This window comes from Molothrus ater, chromosome 6 (genome assembly GCF_012460135.2).
Source record: "Molothrus ater isolate BHLD 08-10-18 breed brown headed cowbird chromosome 6, BPBGC_Mater_1.1, whole genome shotgun sequence".
NCBI lineage: Eukaryota > Metazoa > Chordata > Aves > Passeriformes > Icteridae > Molothrus > Molothrus ater.
In genome coordinates, this window is record NC_050483.2 from 42408297 (window position 1) to 42434547 (window position 26251).

Consider the following 26251-nt stretch of genomic DNA (forward strand, 5'->3'; position numbering starts at 1 on the left):
ACTTCCTTTAGAAAACCTCTTCCAATTTTTTACTTGTCCCAAGAATCAGTCTAAAATTCTCCTCATCAGTTTTATAACCTCACTGTACCTGTCATTACCCGAACTACTACAGTGTCTGCTTCACAGTGAATTAACAAGTTCAAGAGTGGATACATATATATATATTCAAATACATAGCTTAAGAACACAAGATACTTGGCCAAGTTGCTGTAACCTCTTCTATAGTCCAAATATGATTGCATTGGAATAGTTTGTCTGAATATGAGATTAAATATATTAAAAAACTAAACTATAAGGTTACCAATCAAAAAATTTTAAAGTCCCAATGTGCTGCTTTTTAAGAGGCCTTTATCAAAAGAATGAGAAGGCTTTTTTCCAAAAGCTTACATGAGATCTTTTAGTTCTATTCCTGGCTCCCCTCCATTCCTGGGAAATTTTCTGTGCTTCATTCAAACATGGCTAAAGAAAATATTTCTCTATCTTCTGACATGAAGCTCAAACAAAGTGCACTGAAATCCATGCAAAATATTCCTATGAACTTTCTTATGAATACAAAAGGTGACGACAGCCCAAAACTTCACTATGTCAGCAACTGCCTAAGGTATGAGCTGGGAGAGAGAGCATGGCTATTATATTTGTTTAGGACCATACTGATTCCCAACTGAAATTAGAGTAGGAGGAGTATGAGGGAGGGTTGTGAATATAGAAGCAGTTAACACATCTTGAAGCAGCTATAAGCATTCTGTTGTTTTGCTTTGAATGACATTTATGTACCAGTGGACATGCTGTAGAGAATTCCAAAAGTTCCTGAGGGACCTTGGGGCTTCTAGTTAAAAACAAAAAATCACTAAAGAACAACTTCCCAAAACAGGCATCACCTCCTAGATGCTTTACTAAGTTCCAGTAAGTTTCATTAGAAAACAGTTAGTGACACAGAAAAATAAGAAGTTTAAGCTTAAAGTGAAAAAATAAAAACGTCTCATTCTGGTTCAAAGACAATTTCATTATGAAAATGTGTTCAAGGCAGGTCTTCTAGCTCTGTGGGGCTGAACTTACAAAGATGTGTACACCTATTCATCATCAAGTTGTATATTTATATGTATTTATTGTCCATAAATAAATATACATATATTAGGGCAGCATGCTCATGAATTTTTTACCAATGGGGCATGCAATCAACAAAGTTTGGAGACTAGTACTCAGTATTTAGAACCTTTGAACAATCTCACTGTTGAAGTAAGCAGACTATGGCTGGCAGTTAACATTCAGAATTTTTTTCAATAAAGGCATTTAGTTTTTATAAAGCTGAAATGTTTTCTAGCCCTTTACTCCAAAATTCTTTCTCCTTAATTCACCAAGCAGCATACATTGTAACACATGGAATTGAGAGTAAAAAAAGCAAAGTTCAAGTAAGAAAAAGGTCAATTGAGAAGGGTGTCTATGGGAAGAGAAACTCTGGTAAGAATGAGGAAGAGAAGAAGGGACTAGAACTATTTCCAGTAAAGGGACAGAATGTGTGGCTTATCATTCAAATAGAGGCTCTCCTATGAGCAGAAAATCACATCCAGCATATCTGGATATGTAGCTTTTGAGCCATAAATGACTGGCATAAACTAATCCTGAAGTGCCAAAAACATCTTTGTACGTAAAAGAGGAACAGTCTGTATGTTAATACAAATCCCTACAAAGATTTATCTAGAATTATGAGTGTCATCTCCAAACAGCTGCCACTATGAAAAATTAAGAGGTGGTAACCCAGGTATTGCTTGTTCTCTGAAGTAGTGTCCAAATAAGCAAGCTGAATTACAGACAGAATAGAATCAAGGGTCTCTTCTAGAATCTAGAGAGATGTTACATCAGAATTAACACAGCTGGGATAGCAATAAAGGTATTAACTCGCAGTAAGTCACAACTGCAGAGCTATAGAAAACCTTCTGTTTGCATTATTTGCTCAACTGTTCTCTACAGAGATGTAAAAGCATATAAAAAGCTAATAAAGTCAGACCACTGGAATTTCAGTTTTAGGCAGACTCATTAATCAATCAACTTGTCTCAGTCTTAGGCAGCCACTTTTCCTTGCCAGGAATACTAAATCTTCTATATCAGTGTCCTTGCACTACGGATCTTAACCTGCTTCACTGCTGCAGGATGCCACCACCACAGCTTTTCTTATTGAAGCCTTTACTAAGCCATGATTCTACTGACAGTAAAAAAACACTGCAGGCTAGAATTTTCTTTATGCCTCCATTTAACAATTTCTTTAAAAACGCATTTAAATACACATATTTCACACTAAATTAATAATTTAGACAGAAGAACTTTCTTGACTGAAAACAAGAACTTCAGCTATCAAGAATGATACAACCAAAAAAAAAAACAAAAACAAAACATGAACAAAATCATGGAAAATTGATCTAGTAAAGCAAAAAGTTTATCTGAACAGCGCGGCTTCTGCCATGAAAATTAAAATGGGATGCACCAAATACCAAAAATGTAGTTGACAATTTTTTTCCCATTATGTTTAATTAACGGCTTGGATAGCTGGTTTGGAAATGGCTTAGGAGTTTCAGGATGCTGACATTTTCGGATTACAAATTATCTAGTTATAAAAACTGTATCCACAAATCTGCAACCTTCTACCACAAGGTGTTGGTTGAATCTATGCTCAAATTAACGATTTAAACAATATTAAAACACCCCTAATAATTGCAAGTTACCCTCCTCTTGTAACATCCTTTGTGTCAACATTACGGTTTTTTTCCATTTAACATGCTTAAGGATAAAAAAAGGATAAAAGTACAGCAGGAAAAGCCAGCATTGTTACTGCCTATGCCCTCCTTGTACATGAGCTAAGGAACATTGTAACTGCACTTTAAACACAAAATCCAAACCTCAAACAGTAACAATGGCGAAATCCCTCCAGTCATTACAGATTCCGGATTATTCCTTTTATTTGCAGGCAAAAGAGCAAAATGTTTTTAACTGCAAAACAAACTTTCCTCATGGCAAAATTTTTAGTACCATTAAAGGTAGTAATAAAATATTAATTTAATTTCTGTCATCGAGACAGTATTTTCAAATTTCATCTTACTTATCATCAAAGGCACATATGCCAGAGACAATTTGTTAACACACATACACATGGTATTTGAACAGTTAAACACTAGATTTGGAGTATGCTGCCATGCTTTTTTTTGGTTACTATTTATTGAAACATCTATCAGAAAACTCCAGCTCTTCTTTCAGACTATCATTAGAATGGCATGACTTAACTACAATAACAGAAGTCTCTTTTCAGTTATAACTATACAGAATTTCTTATGAGGAAAAAAATATTTAAATTAAACCCTAAAAATAAAGATAATTGAGGAAATAATTGAGATTTACTGCATTTAGAAATTATTCTCAAACAAAAAACAAATAGTGACATTCTGAATTTCTGCCATTAAGCATTGTGTGACGATTATTAATGTTTCTAAGGCCTTAAATGTCAATTACTTGATTATACTTCTAGCTGAAACTGTTACCAAATATATAGGTATTGATTACTCATGCAACAGTAGCATAGCCAACCAGTGCTGGAATTCAGGCAATAATGTTCCTACTAGAAATAAATCTTGAGAACAGACTTGAAAAAAAATCTAACATACAATGATTGTGAATAAACACTTCAGATTTTACTTCACAAATTTGGCTGAGAGGCCATCAATTTTCAACCCCAGCAATCTAATAGAACATTTATACTACAATGGAATTCTTTACTAATAGTTTCAAATAAGCTAATTTGGGTACTAATGGCTATGTAATCATTCCTTCTTCGTGTTCCACAGAAACCAGTCCAACCCAGCTGACAGGGTGAGCACCAACTGCTCCAGTTCTGCCAGATGTGCTCAGATCACATCCTAGATGGCATTTGCAGCTGCGTTTGCCAAAATGCAGAGAGGTCACTTTCCTGCCTCTGGTTGTGCATTGCTCTTGCTTACTTTGTCCTGCTTTGGCAAAATGACAAACCTGGACCTCCATAACGTCTTAGTTCATTACAAGAACAACAGCATACTGGCAAAAAACAGACAGTCCTATGTGGCAAATATTGAGTAATATATGATTATAGAGGGGTCCAAGAGGAGGAGACATGGAACAAGGGATGGAGAAAGTAGCACTGACAGGAGTGAGAGAAACAGAAATAAGCATTCTGCCTTTTGTCTGCAGTGATATTAAATGTCTCCATGAATGGAAAACTGCAGTTTGACCCACTAACTCATGATTCACTTGGATTTGTGTGTGTAAGCTATCATCACACCTGTCTGTAGCACAGATCTATGCAAGGAAATTGACAATGGCTTTTTCTCCCATAGCTTTGGTTAGAAAACCTATTAAATAACCTGGAATGAAAAAAAAATCAGCATTATATAAAATAAAATATAGTAAGAAATGTCTGAAAGCAAGGTCCTCATAATAGTTGACACTTATAACAGAAAATGCAGTTGAACACTTTTATCACTGCATATAATACATAATTCTTATAATTCTCTCCTGAATGAAGAAACATTTCCTTTCTGATAATGAATAAAAGTTTCCAGGAGCACACAGAAAGAAATTGAAATGTAATTTGTTTTCATTTACCAACTGCAAGCTAGAAAGATAATTTGTCATTTCTTGTTTTAGAAAATTATGTTGATATGTTTATGGGCATGGTAGCTATATAAAAATCATGGTATGGCATATGTAAATGACAAACAGGAAATTGAATGCCACTTGCTCCAGTGAGCTCTCTCTTAATATCCTAGGATTTTCTTACTTTGATGTTTATCATCCCAACCATATTTATGCGTATCAGCAAATTTCCTTTTGGCTACATCTGAAAGACAGCTGCAGATCTTAATGCAAATACATACAGAACTGATCTTGGACTATCAGCTAAGGAATGGTCAATGACTGAGGGTATCCAGGTTTTTGAAGCAGCTAGTGCAGCTCATCTGAATTGAAGTAACTGGGCAACCAAAGGAGGCCAACAGCTGCAAGACAGAAAGCGTTTCTAGCCAAAGTTACTTGTTACTTGAGATGAGTAGTTCTCCCAAGCCTAGAAGTGCATTTCTTATTTGGGCTGTTTGAAGATCAGAACTAAACAATCAAATTTGCAATGTTCACAGCATAGGAGAACAGATAATATGGGAAGCTCAGAGATACTGGTCCAGAAATTAGGTTTCCCTACCAATCAGGAAAAAAGGAATTTTTAAGTAGCTTGGATGTTTTGTCAGAAGAGTAAAGCATACAAAAAGCACACATCCTATCTCCATGGGATTCCTTGATAAATGCTATAAGAAAGCTTTGAATTCTACTAGATGGCCCTATGTACCACTAGGACCCAAACAGCTTCTGAGAAAACACTTACTTCAACCAAACATACATACAGAGAGGTCAGTATGTCTTATTGACACCCAAGAAAATGCAACTAGAAATTATATAACTGTCTATTACACATACTACATAGAAAGATGCAATAAACTGAGCTGGCAATTATGAAGAAAGCCATAATAGCAATGTTTACTTGTCATTTTTTCAGCTGCAGTTAGGCTTTAAGTTTATTCCTTGGTGAGACAATCCTGTTTTTGTACTGTCCCACAGTAACTGATGATATACAACTGAGACCTACCAGCTCAGCTGGCAAACATTTTAAGTTTCAGTGAATGGCAGATTTTGACTAAGATCTAAAAAACTATTTTGAAAATTACATTATCTAAATGCATTAACTTATTATTCCTTCTGCATAGTCAATTGCAAAAATTTACAGTACAACAAGTCCAGTAAATTTTTTCAAGAACTTTTTATACATTGATTTGAGGAAGAAATCTCTCCTATATCCCAAAAGAGAAGATAATATTAAGAGGAAAACTACATATATAATATTATAGATGAATAGCAACATCAGAGCTTTTTTCTTTTCTTTCTCTTGTGCAGTGGAGTATGTATAATTTTCAACTGACACTTGACTTTCTACTTCTGATCAACAGAATTTCTGGAGACTGATCACAAAAAACCCAAATTTACACTGCTGTTTTAACTGATTTAAAAGGTAAGAAGGCAATTATCTCACAATGGAGATTACATGGAGAAATGTATATTAAGTATGAGCAGTATAATAAATGTACTAGAAAAAATTTGTTATAAAAACACACTGCAAATCTTATTACAAGGTTGATAAGAGCTGCAAATAAATTATGCTTATTATAGAATTGCTTATCCCATTCTCCCAACACTACATAATATTGACAGACATATTCAAATAGTAATCAAAGAAATGGCAAAATGACTGTCAAAATCCCACAAAAATACCATTGTAAATGGGAGACCACATTGAGTATTCTATATACCTAATCCTTTACCTATTTACATTACAGTTGCACATCTGTTTAATCTCAGCAATGCAAATGCAAGGAACAAACTGAATTTTGCTAAAGTATTAAAATATTTGGTATGTTTTTATATGATGTCTCTTGCAGCACGCATTATAAGATATGCTGGCAAACAGAAACTTGCTGGGGCATCATCTCCTAGGTTAGGCATGGGAGGTACCAAGCAAACAGTAAATGTCCTTCTCTGGAAATGCCCCTCATGTATAACTGCTATGAGACATAGGTTATAATGTGCATTGATCTGCTCATGCCTCCTGAGAACAGAGAAAACAACAAAAAACTACTCTCTTAATATACAACCAATGTTGAAATTTCATACTGTTTATGAACGGTTTTTATACCCTCTAGCCATCTTTTCAGATGGCTAAATTTCTCTTCCCTTTTGTCTTTATATTACTTCTAACAAAATATAATTCCAAAAATTAAAGCTCCTGAGACCAAAAGTAAAGGTTTAAGCCTTAGCTCTAAAATATATTTTGTACTGTGAAAATATGGTTCTAAACCTTCTTCAGAAAACAAGAAAATAACCAAAATGAAAATCTAAGTCTGCTTTTCAGAAACTTTTTTCTACCTCTTACCCAGAAGTTTGTATGCTTTTCTGTGGCTTCTCTAATTTTACCTTTGTCTAGTATAATTTTCCTTTACTGCAACAACATTTGCTGCCAGAATATTTTTTTGACAACACCTTTTAATTGACACAAGGATCGTATCTTTTTTCTGTATGACAACCTACTGTATTAATAGTGACAATAAAATACAAATCATAGACAACCTTCAGTATCAAAGTAATATTTAAAATTAATCATGCTGGGTTTCTCTACTCTGTCAAGCTTTCTGACAGCATCTTTTCCAGACCTACGCTTTATACAGTATAATGTCGCAGTGCAACACACAACTGCGCTTCTCTTTTACACACTTGATCATCAAAGTTAATTTGTCCCAAAGCACTAGCAAGATCAGTAACAGATATTTTCCCATTTAATAAAAACTTTGTTTACTGTAAATGTGTGTCCTTCTGCTGCCTTGATGTGTATTTTATACGCCAACAAATCAGTTTACTTGAGCTGAAGTACACTAGTATTACAACTTCTTCTGGAATAAACTCTTTCTTTTGGATCTCGTTAGCTCTGCTTAGGCAGTGCAAACAAAGTCTATAGAGCAATTTAAAATAAGGCAGTGCAAACAAATCTTTAGAGCAAATAAAAAAAAAAGTCATCTCTTACAGGACACAGATTAAAAACACTGCTCAGGAAAAAGAATAAAGTCAGATAATCTTCTTGGAACCAGAGTACACATGCAACTTGCACACTATACTTCAGGGCACACATCAGATGAGAACAGTACATGAGAACAGCAACAAATTTTAAGGTACAAGACACCTGATGCTACTTTTTCTTGACCTGGTGTTATAAAATATTATTCAAATTGGTGATTCAGATGGAGAAAGAAACTACCCAGCTTCTGATGACCACACACATTTACAGAGCTTATACAGCTTTGTAAAAATGCCCTGACTACAGCCGATCCCAGTGACACTATGAGTACTGACATTTCCTCCTAACTGGATGCAGCGTGGTTCCTGGATCGGTCCAATACTATTACACTACTACTCAAGTAGGTTAGATTATTACAAGTTATTGAATCATCATCAACAAAATTCCCAATGAACAAAAAGAAATTAATTATGAAAACCTTATGAGTAGCAACAAATAGAATGCTCAAGTTCAATCACACTATATTTGTACATTACCACTTCAGGAAATATGAGACACTAATTTTATGAACTAAAAGCATTTTATGTTGCCATTCTTATAGTAAGAGCAGATGAACGAATGAAAAATGCATAATCATGCTGGTGAATGGCCCACATAATCATACCATTGATTCTCAATTACAGTAAGGATGGAAATTTTCATAATTCAGTAGTAATAACACTGCCTTTATTGTAAATAATTATTTGGAAATCAAAATTCTTTCCAGATAAAATTACAGCAAGACTGCAAAATACTTACATTAATCAAGTTATTTTAGAAGTCACACACTGAAGTGTTTTAAGATCAGATCAATATAAGAGTTGAAGTGTACTGTAAAGACCTTAGATTTTAAAATACAATCATTCCTGAGACAGCCAAAAAAGAAATCTTAGAAAGCTTTCAGTTTTTATTCCCCTCATCATGCAGTATTCCCACAATATCAGAAGCCAGCCTGAAGATTTTATACCATATACATCTTGTATATAACATACATATATCAGAAAGGACAGAGTATTTTTGTATTTTCAAATTTGAGATGTTTTTGCAACAAGTTAAAAATATTTCAACCTTAAAGTTCATATCTTATCCTACTGTTGCTTATTTTCTCTGTTTCACTGTAATACATGAATAGTGCATGGTACAAACTCATTAAACCAGTCTGTGTAGATAAGTCTCATTGACCAAGGATGAAGTATTAATATTTCTCCAACTTTTAAGAGAATAAGTATGTATATAGTAGAATATTCACATTCCACTCTTATGTAAGAAGCCACTTTAATAAAACATAGCCCAACATACTTATAATCCCTTTAATACACTTGAGAAACATCAGTTCAACATTCCCAACAGCTTGGAGAGGAAAGTCCCTTCTTCCTCAGACACGAGGATGACACAAAGCTATGCAAAACAAACTCACTCCCAAGTTCCATGACTCATGGCTCATGTCTTTACAGAAGCAAGGCATCTGAAAAACTAAGTTCTCTCCCAATTTAAATATGCTTCTGCTAAAAAATAAGCTGGTTTGTAACAGGCATAAAAAACTTTATAGGGTAAACTGTGGATTGCCAAACAGCTGTAAGCTCATTGCATTACATTCAATAACATCCTAACTTAATTCTGCCCTTTGAGCTCTTCCTTAATAAAAATGTGTTCCATGGATTTTAAGCATGTTGCATTAGAACAAAATCATTTCACTAGGATTTTTTCATTTTATACTGTGTCTTGCAAGAAATGGTATACTGTCTGATCATTTGATTTGGCAAGTAGAAGCAGTTTCCCATACAGACAACATTCAAGCCTTATTTTCAGAAAATGCTGCTCCTAGAATTTCAATCCAATCAAGCAAGTAAAGTTTTACAGCCAAGGCATCAAATATAATTAAAATCAGGAAGACAAAGGTTTTGTCCTGGCAGGTGAAGTACATCCAATATTGATGCAGTATGTACATATGCATGAAGTACATACATATATATTTCAACGAATCTCTTTTCTTGGGTTTGCACTTTGTCTCTTTTTTAGTGGTAGGCACCTCAATTCACCAGGTATACTAAAACAAAAAAAAAAAAAACAAAAAAAAAAATCCACAACAAAATCATAAGTGTTAGAATTCTGAAACAAAAAGTAAGGTGATAAACTTTACATTTAAATGTTTTTCACTAAACACAGATTTACATACTAGCAATATATAATGTTGCACAAAGGTAATGGTTAAATACTCAAAAATAAGTACTGCAATATGAACATGTGTATTTTAAAAAATAATTCTCAGAGTAGAAAGGTGGTGTAGAATTAAATCCAGCTGAGGAATAGGAGACCAAGCTCTACCCTCAGTTGTCTCTTTTTTTTTTTTTGGTACATAACCACGAGCAGGCACATTCTCTCTGACTCAGATACTGTACCTGTTTAAGCAAACAAATAAAATTTTGTAGCAACAATATTTACTAACAGTAAATGACCTGCAACTCAAGTCCTTTAAAATAGGCAGAAGTATCCAAATGCCCTTGACTATGTTATGGCTTTATCCTAGAGACATAATAGATGCAGACAAGAAAAATACTGTGATATTCTCTGTCCACTCTAAAGAAGATTCAGATATATGTGCCCAGTGTTATGTGTCTGTAGTTTTTAAAAAACTACATAGAGGAACCTGTAATTTAGTAAAAACAATTAGTAGCTAATTGTTCTAATCACTCATACTATATGAACTGCATAGTTAATTTTCTTGTCTTGCTTGGCTCTAAAACATTTTTAAGGATTTTCCCCTTTAACTACAAAATATGTAAAGCATTTAAAAGTACCAATCACGTTCTAATTTTCTTAAAAAAAAAACAAGAAGGGAAAAAAAGATGTTAGATATAGACATTTATTACCCTGAACATGCTGATCAGAGTAAATATCCAACCCAGGAATTTGTCATATTTAACCCACTAGAAGGAAAAAAATGGGCAAACAGATTAAATTCCACTTATTTAATTTAATTTTTATACAGAAAAATCCAAAACCAGCTAGACTTCCTTTTTTTTCCAAGAATTCACTTTAAATGTATATTGTGTAATTAAAATTATTTTGTTGTATACAGTCAACATTAAGAATTAGTTTTACTGATGATCAATTCTTCTCAAAGTGAGGAATTTTTTGGTATTGACAAGAAGTTCCTTTATCAAAGTGAGGAATTTTTTAGTACTGACATAGCACTTAAACTTCAATTTTCCAAATACACCACAGCATTAGGACTCACTTTAGGAAAAGAAGGATCTTAGATATCTTGTTAGCTGAAAGGACAGAAAAGCTTTTAACATAGCAATGAACTACCCTGAAAATCATACTCTATTACAGCCTGAAAAATTCTAGGCAAAACCATTACAACAAGCACTAATTTTGAAAGACATTGAATCTATAACATAGCAAGATGCAAGATTTTGAATACTTCTTTAATTTCAAAAACTTTACTATACTAAATCATAGATAGCATTTTTTTTCATTTCTGTTCAAATTTCAAACATGATTCAGTTGTATTTTAGACTAAGACGGCTTTGACCAAAGGAATAGGCACAACAGGAGAGGAACATAGAGCCCTTGGTTCAGTTTTATTTCCTATAAGACAGCATATTATTTAAATGAACTGACATCTTTTCAGATATTGATGAGTTCCTTCAGGATGTCATTGTTACCTAAAGAAGAATAAATGACAGATAGCATGCTTCTGTTACATACTTCTCAGAAAAATACTGAATTCAATACAAATGTGCAAGTGCCTGTGTTGCTTGGAGTAGAGTTTTTTTGGTTGGGTTTTTAAAATTTAACAGCCGTAAAATGGCGATATCAGTTTGGTATAGAAACATAGTACATAACCTAAAAGCATCACAGCACCTTTCATATTAATTCAAGGAGTCCTGATAAAGCTGTACAGTTGATTACAAGATTCTCTTTATTACATAGTGTTAAATCACTGTTAAGCTGTTATTGTGCTTATAAAGAGTCCAATGCCATCATTTCAACAGCTGTAAAAAAACCCAAAAAACCACTAGATCATAGAACACCAGCTATTTTAGCTTGGTTTAAAGATAAAAGTCATAATTCACAAAAGAAAGAAAAAAATGAAATAATACATTTTAATTATTTAATATACACGGAGTCCCCATCCCCCTGGTTACTTTTGTTAATTTTGGTTTAGTTTCTGGTATGTGCAGGTAAACCAAGAAATAAATCTAATAAATATAGTCTCTTACTGTTAATGAGCAGTACAAACTCACTGACTTAAAGGACTCATCATGCTTTCCACACCAAAAAACTGTACATAAGTTTCAGATAATCATCTAAAGTATGTGATTCAGAAAGAAAAAAGAAATCAAAGGAAGTCTTAAAAACATCTTAGCTACAGTTTGATCCCATCTCTTACCTTCTCTTTTTTACAATGGCAGCCATATTTTTATGAGTGCATAAAAAGATAATGTCAAATGAAAATGGTTCCAGAAAACAAATAAATAATTACAGCAATGCATGTCCAGTTAGATATTTCCAGTTTTCCGATTTAAAAAATTCCACAGGGCAGGATTTCTAAATGATTTGGGCTTATTTCCATTCTTCTAAGACTCTGAACGCAGGTTCATTTTGGCAAAGTTTAAAAATAACTTAGAAGTCCTCCCTCCTCCTTCCCCCATCACATTAAAAAAACCAAGCATTATTTAAAGGGCAAGAACACTATTAAGAAGAAATAAATTATTTCAACAGTAATGATTTTCAACTTTATGAATTTTGAAGCTCACTATGAAAACCAAGTACTATGAAAAGTTTCTCTGAAATCCTTCAGATTCCTTCCTGTATGTATGCTTAAAAGAGTGTTCTCTCTAGTTGATGCTCCCATCCACTGTTCAATAAAAGATGACCTGAAAATACCTTGTGATGTTTCTTGTTGCCACAGAAAGGACTCTTGTTCATACAAGGGCAATATCGTGCAATATATGAGAAAAAGAAATTTAATAAAAAAGAAAGGATCAAAGCTGAAAGGGCAGATTCAGGCTTAAAGTTGTCTTCAAAACAGCATATGTACTTTACTATGTAATAAAACATAATAGGTGATAATAGAAAGATTTTACACTGTTTTGATTTTCACAGGTTTCCAATCTCATCCCGTTCCTCAGTTTAATAGCAGAGATTGCTCAGTGTCAGTATATTAACATTCAATGTACTGTACTGTTTCTTATTTTAAATCTTTACTCTTTCTGCTTTAGTGTTCTGGACTCAAACAAAAATTGGACTTCCTGACTTAAAACAGAAAAAAACAGAAATATAATTTGAAAGATTAGGTTTTGTCAAAGCAAGGTTTTACCTACATTTTTAATCTACTTTAATATACCAGGCTCTTTTGAGTTTACATTATCCACAGCAGTTGAATAACAGATAATCCTGTCTGAACCTAACAGAAAAAAAAGAAATCAAAATAAACTGATGTCTTGCTTCAGGAATCACTTCCCAAAATCTTCACAAATTTTACTTGTTTAAAGTGACGAAACTAAAGGTAACTGTATGATTCATAGAGCTGACACCACCACTAAAACCAGCTAAAATATAAGTCTTTCAAAATTGGATTTTTGTATCCTCAAATATAAGACAATGCACTATGACAAATGCATGAGTGATAAACTCAATACATAAAGAAAAACACCACACATTTGCCCAGAACAGTTTTGTACTTGTGACAAAGGCATCTAATATTAGTCTATCACAACTCAGGACTACAGCTGTCAACTTCCTAAGCTTTACTTAGCAGTATAAATATATATATATATATAATATATATATAGCAGTACAGGTATAAGTGTTATACCTACATAAGAGATTCTAAATATACAATAATTCAAATGTGATTGTAGAGCATTATTCCAGTAGACACTGAGAATTGATACAGAATACGTCCTGCATCACTGGGACTTGGTGTAAAACAGTTTTTGCAGAATATTTTGAGATAAATTGAATCAGTCATGTAAATGCAAGCAGTGCACCTCCTCTTCTTACATCACTACAGCCATACTAACATTGTTTCATTAAAAAAGGAACAGATATGGTCTTCCCAAATATGTCAGGTCTTATTTTGCTAAACATTTATTTGTTGACTGTCTGTGTCTTCTCTGAAGTAGCAGTATATTATCCTGAAACAAGAGAACTGTGCAGACTTCATGTCCACCACTATATAACATATTATGTCTACCTATGTACATGTCAATATATTCCAAGATTTTCTTGGAAAGGCAATTAAAGTATATCTGAGTTTATAAAACCATTGGGTCCACCCAGGATCAAATACAGACTTTCACTGATTTGAATGATGAGCTTTTCAGACTACACCATCTGGCTAGATCATATAGAAATACAATAAATGAAAGAAATTTGTGCCAGGTCTTGGGTACAATTGCTGACAATGGCATTCAAAAAAATAATAAAATTCTTGTTAGCTAAACTAATTTTTAAATTGTTCTTAAGAACACCATGACATGCTCAGTGATTCCAGAATGCAAATTAATTTCTTAGTTAAGAAACGGGAACTTATGCATTTTATTTCCTCAGACCTTTGTCTATTTCCTTAACATACTGAATACCTAGTGCAATAAATTTGATTCTAAGACCAAAATCACTCCAAGATGAACACAGAATCCAGGTTGTTACTGAAATATCCCATTGTGTAGCATGCTAGATAAATACCTTGTTAAGTAGTGAACTGCATCCAAAGTACCAATCTGCAAACCTGAAATCAGAAGTCACATTCTCTTCAATTCTTCTGTATTTATAAATATTGCTAGACTTCTGAATTTCTAAACTTACCATCATGATACTCTTATCAAGAATAGAAGACAAATGTAGCTGATCTTGAAGCATCTCCAGATAACTATGAAACTTCTGCTACTCTGTAAACAATCCTGAAACTCTGTGCTTCACAACTGCATTTTGCTTCATTCATATTCTCTCATGGATGATTCTCTGTGTTAGCTTACTTGTATTTGTCAGGATTATACCACATGGACAGCCAGTTTATATCACCACAGGTACCACTGTGATAATGTTAACACTTCTACAGAGATTTGTAAGTAGGTTTTAAAACCCTACAATATCCCAGCTATTTACAAATGCCTTGGTGAAGAGAAAAGACAAAAAAATACATAGTTAAACGTTTTAGTAAATCTATTTAAGCTAATAAAATTTCCTTAAACATGTTCATCAACAAAGCAATTTAAATATTTATGCCACCTACTTTTGATATGTCCACCATAAATCTCTATTTTTATTCTTTCTCCCCAAAAATCTCCATGAATAAATTACATCAGATCCACAGAAAGGAAATTAAAAAATCAATATCTTGAGAATACAATTTCTCTGTCTCATTTTCATAAGTTTTGATTTATATGAACTTAAATTAATGGACTATTTTCAGACTATATCAGGTACTTAGATAAGTGGTTTGTGTCAGGGGGGGACAGTCAACCACATCCATGGATATTCATGGTTATCACAGAATCTGATAAAACGCTCCATCTAAACTCCGCATCATTGCAACAGAAAATATTTTCATCCATTTGATCAAATTTGACTTAATATCTATTTCATTTAGCAATACCTTAAAGGATACTTTGGTGTTAAAAAAAATAAAGTGAAGGGCTTTTTTAATCAATTAAAGACATTCTGCCTTCATTTGCTTTATTCCTGTACCTGGGATTTGCCTGTGATTTCATTACTGGGTGCCTTAGTATTGTGTAAATACTTCAATTTTTTATGTTTAAGTAAGAAAAGCCAACCAGCATTCTGTATCCTTAATTTAAATTTTTTATCATTTTGATGGATTGCTTTCTCCTTTTGGCTTAACACCTTTTTTATGCTTTTAGCTGTGTTTTCTTTTTTCCCTCTGGGAAAGTAGCTTTTCCAAATTTCATGTTCAAGTCATTTATCCATTCAACTATTTACATGTTTACATTCTTGTATTACTTGCTTCATAATCAAGGCTGGGCTTCTCTCTCAGTATGTAAGAGTATTCACTCAAATTATAAAAACAGTCAGACTCTGTCTTGCACCCTTTTTTAAATAAAAACCCCTTTTAAACATTTACATGTATCCCTTAGTGAATGACAGTACTCAAAACTCAGATGAACAGATATGCATTCCATTATTTCTCTACCTTCTGCAACTTCTGAAAAATAACTGGTTTGGTATGATGAAGATCATAATTTTCAAATTAAAAAGAAAAATCTAAGCTGACATGACTGTAAAACAAACCAATTAAATTCACATGGAGATTGTAAATCCATTATTCTTGCATACACTGTCACACGCACTGTCATGACATGCACATGTCAAAAAAGACAGAAATAAAATAAAAAAAAACCCAAGTGATGTACAGTATCACTGCTCACCACCAAGCAATGTCCAGCCCCTTCTCCAGCTGTGATTGGCTCCTCCCAAATTCTCCTGTGTTTGTACACTGGGAATAATAGTCTAATACATGGAATATACCTTTGCCAGTTCCCCTGGCCTGCCCATGTTCCCTTGCAGCTATTTGTACACCATCTCACTATTAGAGCATGGAAAACTGAAAACTGCTTGACTTAGATTGTAACAACTAAATCATCAGTGTGTTTTCAACATTACTATCCATATTAGAACCAGAACACAGCACGTTTCAGCTACTAGGAAGAGAATTAACTTTGTTCTTGCCAAAACCAAGCAGTTTTGTTTTTTGTTGCAATTTACAAAACATTTTCAATAAGTCAACTGCTAGAAGCTGTAACTACATTTACTAAAAGTTTACACTTATCTGAATCGACATTAATCAGCACAAAGCGACAACAAACAAAATAATGAAAGAGAATACTTATTCTGCCCAGTTCTATCAGTATGGAGTCCTGAATAAAGGCCGGAACAAGATTTCTGAAGAAAATCTAAAAGGTGACACCTTTCTTCCAAAACTGAGGGAACAGAATACAATGAAAGATCGTACCATGACACAGTGAGCTATGCAATAGCAGTCTAACTCAGACTGCCTCAGATTCTTGTATAATCTCTTTTTGCCCAGGTCGTGCAATGTCCCAGATGGTACAGCTAGGAAATCATTTCTCTATCCACTGTGCATGATGTAAACTCGTGTGTTACTCAGCCACTGTATGGGTTTGAAACGTAGCTGATTGCATTTGCCTTTTTTGTCAGCAAGGGAAAATAAAAAACCACAAACAAAACATTATTCTTGGTTGGCACTAGCCCATTGCAGTTTGAAATAATTAGTTGATAAAATGACTGTGCCATGGAAATTATAATTAATAGAGTATTAAATTCTTTATCCCTTTTATTAACAAAAAAGGAATCCGTAACATACCTCTTTTTTCTCTGTGAACTTCTTCCAAAAGTTTTTCCTGGCTTTTTATCTGTTTAAAGAGAGACTGATGTTCAGTCTCCTTTATCTGTGTAAAGTGCTTGAGCTGTTCTCGGCTCTGCAGCAAGTAGCATCGCAGCTTTTTTTCCTTACTTTCTCTTTCCTTTACCTCCTCACAGAGCCACTGAAGCTTAGTCTACATTTAAAACAAAAGGTACAATAAAAAGTAAAGAATTCTAATAAAAATGAGAGGACATAAATGTTCACTGACCAAATGATCTTTGGAGTCACAGATTACTCATTTTTAGCTATCTGAACAATAATAACAGAGGGCATTCAGATATATTAAAAGAACATAAGTTGATTTTCAAGAGACCCAAAGGACATATTTTGGTTGATAATTATATGTGAAAAGTGATTTTCGTTTATATTATTTTATTTCTTTTAAATCAGAAGCATGAATTTGCTAGGGTAGATATGGAAATTCACATTGAATTAGTGCACACATAGACACCAAGAGATAGGCCTTCCTTTCAGAGTACCTTTTTCTCTCATTTTAATGTTGGCAGAATTTAAAATATTTCCCCTTTCTAAAAAAGTGACATCAATCCTTTCTAGTCAGCAAAAGTCAATAATTAAGGTTCTCAGAGGAGAAAAAGATCTCATTGATAAGATTGTGATCAATTTAGTAAATCTGGAAGTGATGAAATGGAATACAATATGGAAATTTTCACACAGGATTTAAAACCAAAAGAAAATAGAAGTGGCACTTTAAGCAGTCGTTCATTCTAAACTTCCCTCTAGCAGCTAAACAAACTTAGGTTTGCAAAGTATTAATAGGTGGTCTTTGAAAGTTCTTTTTAATACTATGTCAGTGTCACTTTTTCAAATGAAGAAAACGCTTCCTCCATAACATTCTCCTTTGATTCCAATCTTATTTCTGTTATCTATGGTGGAAGTCTTTCTTGGTCTACAAGTCTTACACAGACCACATGCCATGAATAATCTCTTACATGCAAACATTTGCAATTTTTTTTCCTTAAGTCAATTCTCCTGTGGCTTTGACCTTTCTATATGAAGCAAAACCACCAGTTGTCTTCCACAGTTTGTGATCTATTTTAATCATGAGAAATTTACTTCTTTTAAAAGATACTGGGTAAGAAGTGTGCTATGTGTATGAGCTAAGGGAGCTGGAGGAAAGCTGCAAAGTGAAAGGCAAGATTTATGAGTTACAGTCATCACCTTGAAGATGTTCTCAAGCATGTGTGCCCCCATATTATAGGATTTGAAAGCTTCAATGGGGAAGAAAAATCATTCATTTTCCAAGAATCCAATCTAATAAATTTTAGAGTGAACAAATACCGGCCTTATTTAAAATAATTTCTAGCCTTGTGATAATGCTGTAAGAAAAACTTAACCTGCTGACTAGAGCATTCTCATGCTTTACTCAAAAAATTTGAACCAGATCTAAAGGCTATCACTGCTCTTACTTCAATGCCTTTTTTTTTTTTGTGAAAACAGCATTGCTATTTATTTTGCTATAGAGATGCCTATTTCTTGTTGATAGAAACATTTGGAAAATTATTCTATCAGTTGAAATAAAAGTCTGGAAATATCAGAATAATTGCCAAAGGAAGGCTTTTGTATTTTTTCTTTTACCCTTGAAATGCCATTTTAAATGGACTTTTGACTAAACCTGATCCATCCATTCACAGACTCACCCCCTCACTCAAGTGTAATATAGGGTTAGGGCTGAAAAGGACCTTAAGGATCATCTAGTTCCAACTCCCTGATATGTGTAGGGACACTTCCCACTACATCATCAAATGCTGAATATTAGCTTACTCAGTAAAATTTCAGGAGGTTTGACTATTACCTTTGTTTCTGCTAACCAGCGATGAGGATCATTCAGTACTGTTGGTGTAAGGGTTATTGCCTATGAAAAAGCAGGTGACAAAGAAACAGACATAAAACGGGAATTAGGCATAGAAGGAAGAAAGTCTTTTCTGCTTACTGGAAATTCATCAAAGAAATACATTTCTTATCAAGGAAGATTAAGCCTAGTGCTTGACTTCTCTCAATACAAATATTTATCCATCAAATTCCTCCTGCTTACCCAAGTTGCAGTGGCAACTTCTTGAAGTAAATGGTGAAACTTTTTAGAAACCTTAGCAATACCTGAAGTACAAGGCAGAGGAACAATATTATAAAAGAAGACGTTTATCTTTAAAAAAAATGAAAATTCATACCAGGACCACAAAACTAACTTTTTTTTCACATTAACTGTCTAGTCAAAAACTCACATTCAGAACTGGTTTAAGTTGGCCAGCAATAAGAAACCAAGTAGAATTGTATAAACAGGGATCTGCAAAACCTTATCCAGAAACCAAAAAATCTTCACAAGGTGAGCAACAAGTCCAAGAAGGCATGGTTCAATGATCCAAAATCTGGCAATTACAGCAGATTATAAAACTTAATAAAAAAAACCTATCTGTAAGGATACAGAGGAGAAAGCTTGTTTGTCAAATACATTTTCTTAGAATTCTCATCTAGTTTTGTGCTGCAATACACCAACTCCATGTATAAGTGGAGAAATGGTGTCAATCGTGAAAAAAAAATCTATTTCAAAAGCAGCCCAGTCAAATGACCAAGAGCTACAAAGTATTTTCTGTTTAAACAGCAAGACACAAAAAAATATGTAATCTGAATGTACTCTGGGTTGTAGCTAAGGCCAAAAAGCCACTAGGTCAAGCACTTGTAAGTGTGGCGACAAGCTGAGTCAGACAGTCTCTGTTCTCACTATTCTCAGAAATGTGCAATGTTGACTTAAGAGGATCAGTCATGTAGAATCATATGGAGGGAGCAAGACTGGTTTCTGTACTTGGGGAGCAAATGAGACTGCTCAGAAGAAAAGCTACAGGGAGACGGGGGTTGAAGGAGAAGTAGCAAAATAAAAATTCCAGCAAGCTACCAGTTTCCTGAAAATTTGAGTCTGAGTTTTCTGGATACAAGGACCTGCTCCTCAAAAGAGGAGGGTATAAACTCTTTCCATTTTCAGTATTCAGTTCTCTACATAGAAAAACAAAGCATCCAAGTGATTTTTTAACAAAAAATTTCTTTCATTTTCTCCCAGTTTTAAAAGCATTTTAGGCCCTTCTTAAGGATTTCCCAATTCTAGGAACATGGCCTAAGAAAACCTACCTCAAAACTTTGGCTATTAAAAGGTCCTTTCACAGAAACAAAAGAACTATTTCTCAAAAAAGAAAAAAAAAAGGAAGTAGTACCAACTAATGCATGGACAGTCCTTCATAGTATCCCATAATACACAGCAATGTCCCTCTGTACCAGCTAAATACCCATAATTCTGTCAGAATGATTATCTATGCAACAGTGAAAACAATGCATGATAACAAATTTTTGATAAACAATTTTTTGATAACAATTGATAAACAAATTTTTGATAACAATTGATAAACAAATTTTTATCAAGAAAAGAACAAAACCTGCAGCAAACTTAAAATTTAGAATTACTTTGAATTTCTCCATGGAGTCCCGAGAAAAGATTTCACAAGCAGCATCAATTTCACTTCCTATCATGGAGAGAATGGATTGCTGTTCCATTTCTAATTGACGTAGCTGATCTTTAAACTGCAGTCTGGCCTCACTCATCTTTCTCAAATGATCTTCATTGCTGATCTGTTTTTCCTGGAGTGAAAAAGGAAAAACAAAACAAAGTTAAGTAATTGCATTAATAATACATGTCATCAGCCATGTATCATTCAATCTCATAATCAGACCATACTCAGTCATGCTAAGTTCAACTGCTTGCCATGGAAAAATAATACCTTCTAATAGCACTGGTAAGTTCCTCCCTTGGTTCTCCTCATTATCCTGTAAATCAGTTATGAAGAAACTCCTACCAAATCCAAACTCATCAATCATAAAGCCTATTTTCAAAGTCAAAAATAGATGTTCTAATACAAATCTCCTCATGAGTAGAAAAAGAGCCCAGACTAAATACTCCCATTATTATCTTTTGCCCTGAATCTGTTGTAGGCATGTAATCTTTACCGTCAGAAAAGAGATCCCAGAAGGAAAATTTTATTGCAGTCAGTGTGCCCTCCAAGGAAAACTACTCAAAGAATATCTCATAGGAGAGTGAGTGGCACTGAGGAAAGTGTTTTATGTTATCAGCTAATGTCAGAAAGTTGATTAAATATATTACAGGTTTCTAAAATTCAGATTATCTTCTTTTATATCTATGATAGAGCCGCCATAAAATCAAGCAAAACTGCTGCTAGATTACACAAAATATTGAATTATGCATTATAAATAATATAGAAAAACCTATTCTGTGAGAATAAGTCAAATGGAAACACACCTGTCTGCTGCTGAGATCAAGAGGATGTAATGCAGCAAAGGGCAAACACTTTAACTGTGAGTTGCACCAGGAATGGTGAGAACAGCATGGATTTCAAAAATTTTTTAATTGTGGACCTCCACAATGACAAGGTACAACTGTTTGAAGTCTATTTGCTAGAAGTCTTCATACACTGCTCTTATGAGACACCAATGCAGAGTTAGGTAATGTCTAACACCCAAGTTCCATGAATGGGATATATATGGAATCACAGAATCATTCATAGAGTCCAACTAAAAACCCCATACTGCCAAAAACTAAACCATATCCCCGAACACCAAATGTACATGTCTTTTGAACACCTCCAGGGGTGGTGACTCAACCACTTCCCTAAGCAGCCTGCTCCAATGCCTGAATACATTTTTCCTAATATCCAATCTAAATCTCCCCTGACACAGTTTAAGGCTATTTGCTCTTGTCCCATCACTTGCTAATTGCTAATTAGGAGACGAGACCAACATCCACCTTGCTATCTCCTTTCAGCAGGTTGTATACATATATACGCGTAGGTGTTTATTTCTACTAGCAAAACAGGTGTTTTAATGTAGGTGGCCTACAAATGTGAAACACCAATACTTGATAAGCAGTCTGATTTTTTCACTTAACTAATACAAAAATACTTGGGACAGTAGTTATTCAAACTGAAGAAGTCATAAGATTTTTTAAGATGGACAGATTCCAGTATTTCTGTACTATAAAGATGGGTGTTGAAAGATGGGAGTTGAAATAGTAGTTTTGACCTAGACTAGTATTCTGAAAGCAATAAGGTTGCACTGCATATATTACCAGTATCTGTATTCTGTTACCCCACTATTCACTGAATGCATTCCAACACGTCAAAGTTCATTCCCAAAGATCATGACTAAAATAGAACACATAATTTTATTTTTTTATTTTTCTGCTTGATTTTCTGAATGTGCCAACATTCATTATCATTCTACATCCAGAGCTTACAGGAGAAAAAAAGTCACTAATGACTCAGAAGTGCACAGAAGGAAAAGGAAAGAAACCAACCATTATGCTCTGCTCCTTCACCTTTCATTAAAAAAAAATCTAAGCTAGCTATAATACCTGTGCCCCTTTGAATTAGTATTTGCATTAAGAACAGAATATTAAAAGTATAAAAAGCATGGAAAAGAAATAAAATACTCTGTAACACAATAAGCTTCTGCTGTGTTGCCACAATTGTATGCTAGCATGAGGTTTCTGAAGAGGTAATATTATTTCCCCCATCCTAACATCCCTTTTGACAATCCACAAAACCAAAATAGCAACTATTAAGTTAACCATTAATGCAAGCTAATAGAAGTTTCCATCTGCCTTTACCTGCTAAAGTTGAGACCACAGGATTGCATGCTTAAAACCTTCTCTGATCTTTTTCAATTTAGAGATAAAAGATTATCTGGATTCAAAAAGTGTCTTCCCAATATTAGGTAAGGTTGGAGCTAATACACCACAGACTACAGAAGCCTATGTACATTCCTATAAACACATTTTCTTAATGATAGATATTATACAACTAAAATGCCAATATAGAAAAAACACATTTTTGAATTTTCATTTTAAGTACTTTTTACTAGTCTGACAAGTTGAGCTTTTAAACCACTTCCTGATAGTTTAGCAAGCTAAAGAAATGCCAAATTTAACATTTTTCTAACTCTATACTATAAAAGAAAATCCCATAAAACCAAAAATCCTCCACCCCAACATTACTTAGAATTTCTTTTACTATGCTTACATTGCATATCTACTTCAAATTATTTCTAAATTACTCACAGTTCCACTGCATCTTGAAGAAAAATATGAAGAAAACTAGAAGTAGCTGATTAAACATTTTTTGGTTACCTACATTAGACATCAGGCAAGTAAAAGGATTTATATTTCTAGTCCTAAATAATATAAGCAAATCTTTGGAGGGATACCATTCATAATCCAGCCAAAGCATTTTTGTCTTCTTTCATTCATAAAGAAACCATGTACTGTGGCACAACTGGGTGTATTCTTTAATACATACAGGCTCAGGTTTTTTAGGTTTACCACCTATTTCTATAATCCATCATTTATATTAGGTATTTATCAGCAGAGAAACAAATCATGGTTAAAATCAGTTAATTTTACCTTTTTCTCCAGTTCTTGTTTTACAAACTCACATTTCCGTTTTAGTTTTATATTTTCTTCCTCATTTTGGGTTAATTCTTCTGTCAATTTATCACACTCAACTTTTATTTTTTCCAGCTGTCGACACTGAGCCTTGACTATGTTTTTCTCTTCTAAAAGTTCCATCTGATGGTAAAGGGAAAAAAGATTACAACGTTACTGTATGGGTTATTTTAAAACACATCCAAACTCTGAAGTTTGATATCTGTGGAACACTATTGCCAAATGATAAATGTAAAAAATTAAATTAAGTTCTACTAAGTGCAATTACTTATCTGAACATGGAAAATATGCATCACAAAGTTGCAGAACCATACAGTGCTTTAAAAGCAGAAAACAGAAGTCTCAGGTTCTTCATTTCAGCTCTGCTATGCTCATCAGCTTACATCATCCTGAGAAGCCTAGTATTTATGCAGCTTTTCCATTACTAAAATAATTTGGAATCAGAAAGTCTAAAACTCATTTAATTTCAGGAACCAGTGCTAAATTTATATCTGCAAGGAAACAACAGCAAAGATTTAGTATTTTTAAGTTCTAGATTTGTGTGGGTTTAGTGCTATTACTTTGTATGATTAATGCTACTCATGAAACTTTGCAAAGAAAAATGAAGAAAACATGTAAGGATCTAGAAAGCCCCAAAACAATGAGTAAATAATGTATATTTGTTTCCAGTGAAAAAATTAATTGACTGAAAATGAGAGATTTGAGAAATGCTCCACAATATCTAAAAAATTTTTAAAAAGACAACAAAGAAGCAAACACACACATTCCTCAAAACCAGTTTCAGAGTCGATAACGTGAGGGATGCAGTTAAACAAAAAAACTTGGGAAGTAAATTTCTTTCTGAGGAAAAGCAAAAATTCTATTTCCCAATTACACTATAAATATAACTTCTATGAGGAAGAAGGGTAAGGAGAGAAGTTTTATGAATTAATTTAGACACTACATATAGACACTAATTTAGACAGTAAACGGATTACAAAAACTCTTCCAAAGAACAATTTGAGAAAGAACTTTGGCATTCACAGTCTACAAAGATTTAAGACCACAAAGACAAGCCTACAATGCCCCAAACATTTTCTGTGAATATGCTTATAAAAATCAACTTTTCAGTTCCTACTAAAAGTAATTGCATTATAACATCTATGCAGATAGAGACATTTCAAGAAAAAAATCTTCACCTATATTACCCTTGAGACACAGAAGAGAAAGTCAATACTTATTAATTTCCAGTATGACAAGGTAGATATGACTATATTTTAACTGATCTTTATTGAACCCAATTTTAACATTTAATACTCTTCGGGGAAATGGGATGGCACAATTGAAAAATGTATAGAAAACAGAAATTTAATTTAAAAAGAAATATACACATATACACAATTTAATATGTATAGATACATACCTCTATAAGTTTAGATTAACGATTAATACTTCAAATACTTCCATACTGTCAGGCAGCAGGAAATTTTGTATGTTATCATTCTAACAAGCATGTTTTTAAAGCAATGTTTTAAAATTAGGTGACAGATCCAGAGTTTCTGAGCACAAAGCCAAATGGGGATCACTAAGCAAACCACTTGATTTCCTATGCCTAGTGTATCAATCCTTTTAAATACTAAATAAGACATCATAGAGCATTGGCTGGGAATCATTTAGGATGTTCTAATAGAAACCAAATTAAAAGTTTAAGCATCAGAACTTCAGTAATGAAACAGCAGGATCCTTCTTAACACTGGTATCTCAAAAAACTCTGTTTTTCTCCAGTTCTCTTCCATCATACAATATTCTTATGGTACTTTCCCTACTACCCAAAAAAATCCTTAACTAAATTATTTTTCAGTCCAGTGCTGCACTACAGAAAACCAGGCAAAAGTGGGGAAGAAAGTACCATACAGAGTAGGCAAGAGAGGAAAGAACAACTAAAATCAAAAGTCACTTCTTTTTACAATCTGTGCAGAAGTTAGTTCTCCAAATACAGAACTCTCTACCCTTGATTTCCTGGAAGTAACTCATAAATGCATCCTCTTTAATTTTAAGGCTTTGGATTCTACAAATATATTAAATTCCCCTTCACTCCTCAAGTCTCCCTCAACCAACCTTTATTTTTAAAGCTTTAACTATTTTTGGACAGGATATGTATATTCCTTTCCAGTTACAAAGGTTGGACACAGCTGAGGCATAAATAAGGTCAATTATTACTGTAACAGTAAAAGACAACTGGTTGCTAGCCACAAAATCTTAGCAGCTTGAAAAAAAAAATATAATAGGTTAAAAAACCCAACTTTTTCTGTTGGATTTCCCCAAACAGTACTCTAACAACAAAATACTTTTAAAAAAAAAAGGGGGGGTAAAAAAAGATAAAATGTATGTGAAGTTTACCTTACTTTAGAAGAAAAGTATGTCCATAAAATTGAAATCCAAATGCAATGTAATGATGAGTTCAGACAAAAAGTAACCAAATCACCTGCAGGATGACATGTTCTCATCAGATCTTCCTAGAGACGCATGTGATTTTCTGATTTTTTTCACTTATAGTCTCTTAATTAAGAGAATCTTGTGCATTATCACTCTGTATACTTCTAAAAAATTTGCCTACCCTAATATCATAGAAAATTCATCTCCCTCAAACCTTCTGCTCTTAAAAAATATATTT

The 26251-nt window shown here is 33.6% G+C and overlaps 1 protein-coding gene across 1 annotated transcript in view; it reads right to left on the reverse strand.

Annotated features, from left to right (window-relative positions):
• The window catches only part of CEP128 (centrosomal protein 128), a 98320-nt gene that overhangs the window by 33290 nt on the left and 38779 nt on the right, over positions 1-26251 (reverse strand). Inside the window, exons 16-19 of the mRNA XM_036384921.2 lie at positions 23557-23721; positions 20550-20723; positions 18895-18954; positions 17022-17214 (exon numbers count right to left, since the gene is read on the reverse strand). Of these exons, the coding sequence (XP_036240814.1) occupies positions 17022-17214; positions 18895-18954; positions 20550-20723; positions 23557-23721 (592 nt within the window). The remainder of the gene's footprint in view (positions 1-17021; positions 17215-18894; positions 18955-20549; positions 20724-23556; positions 23722-26251) is intronic.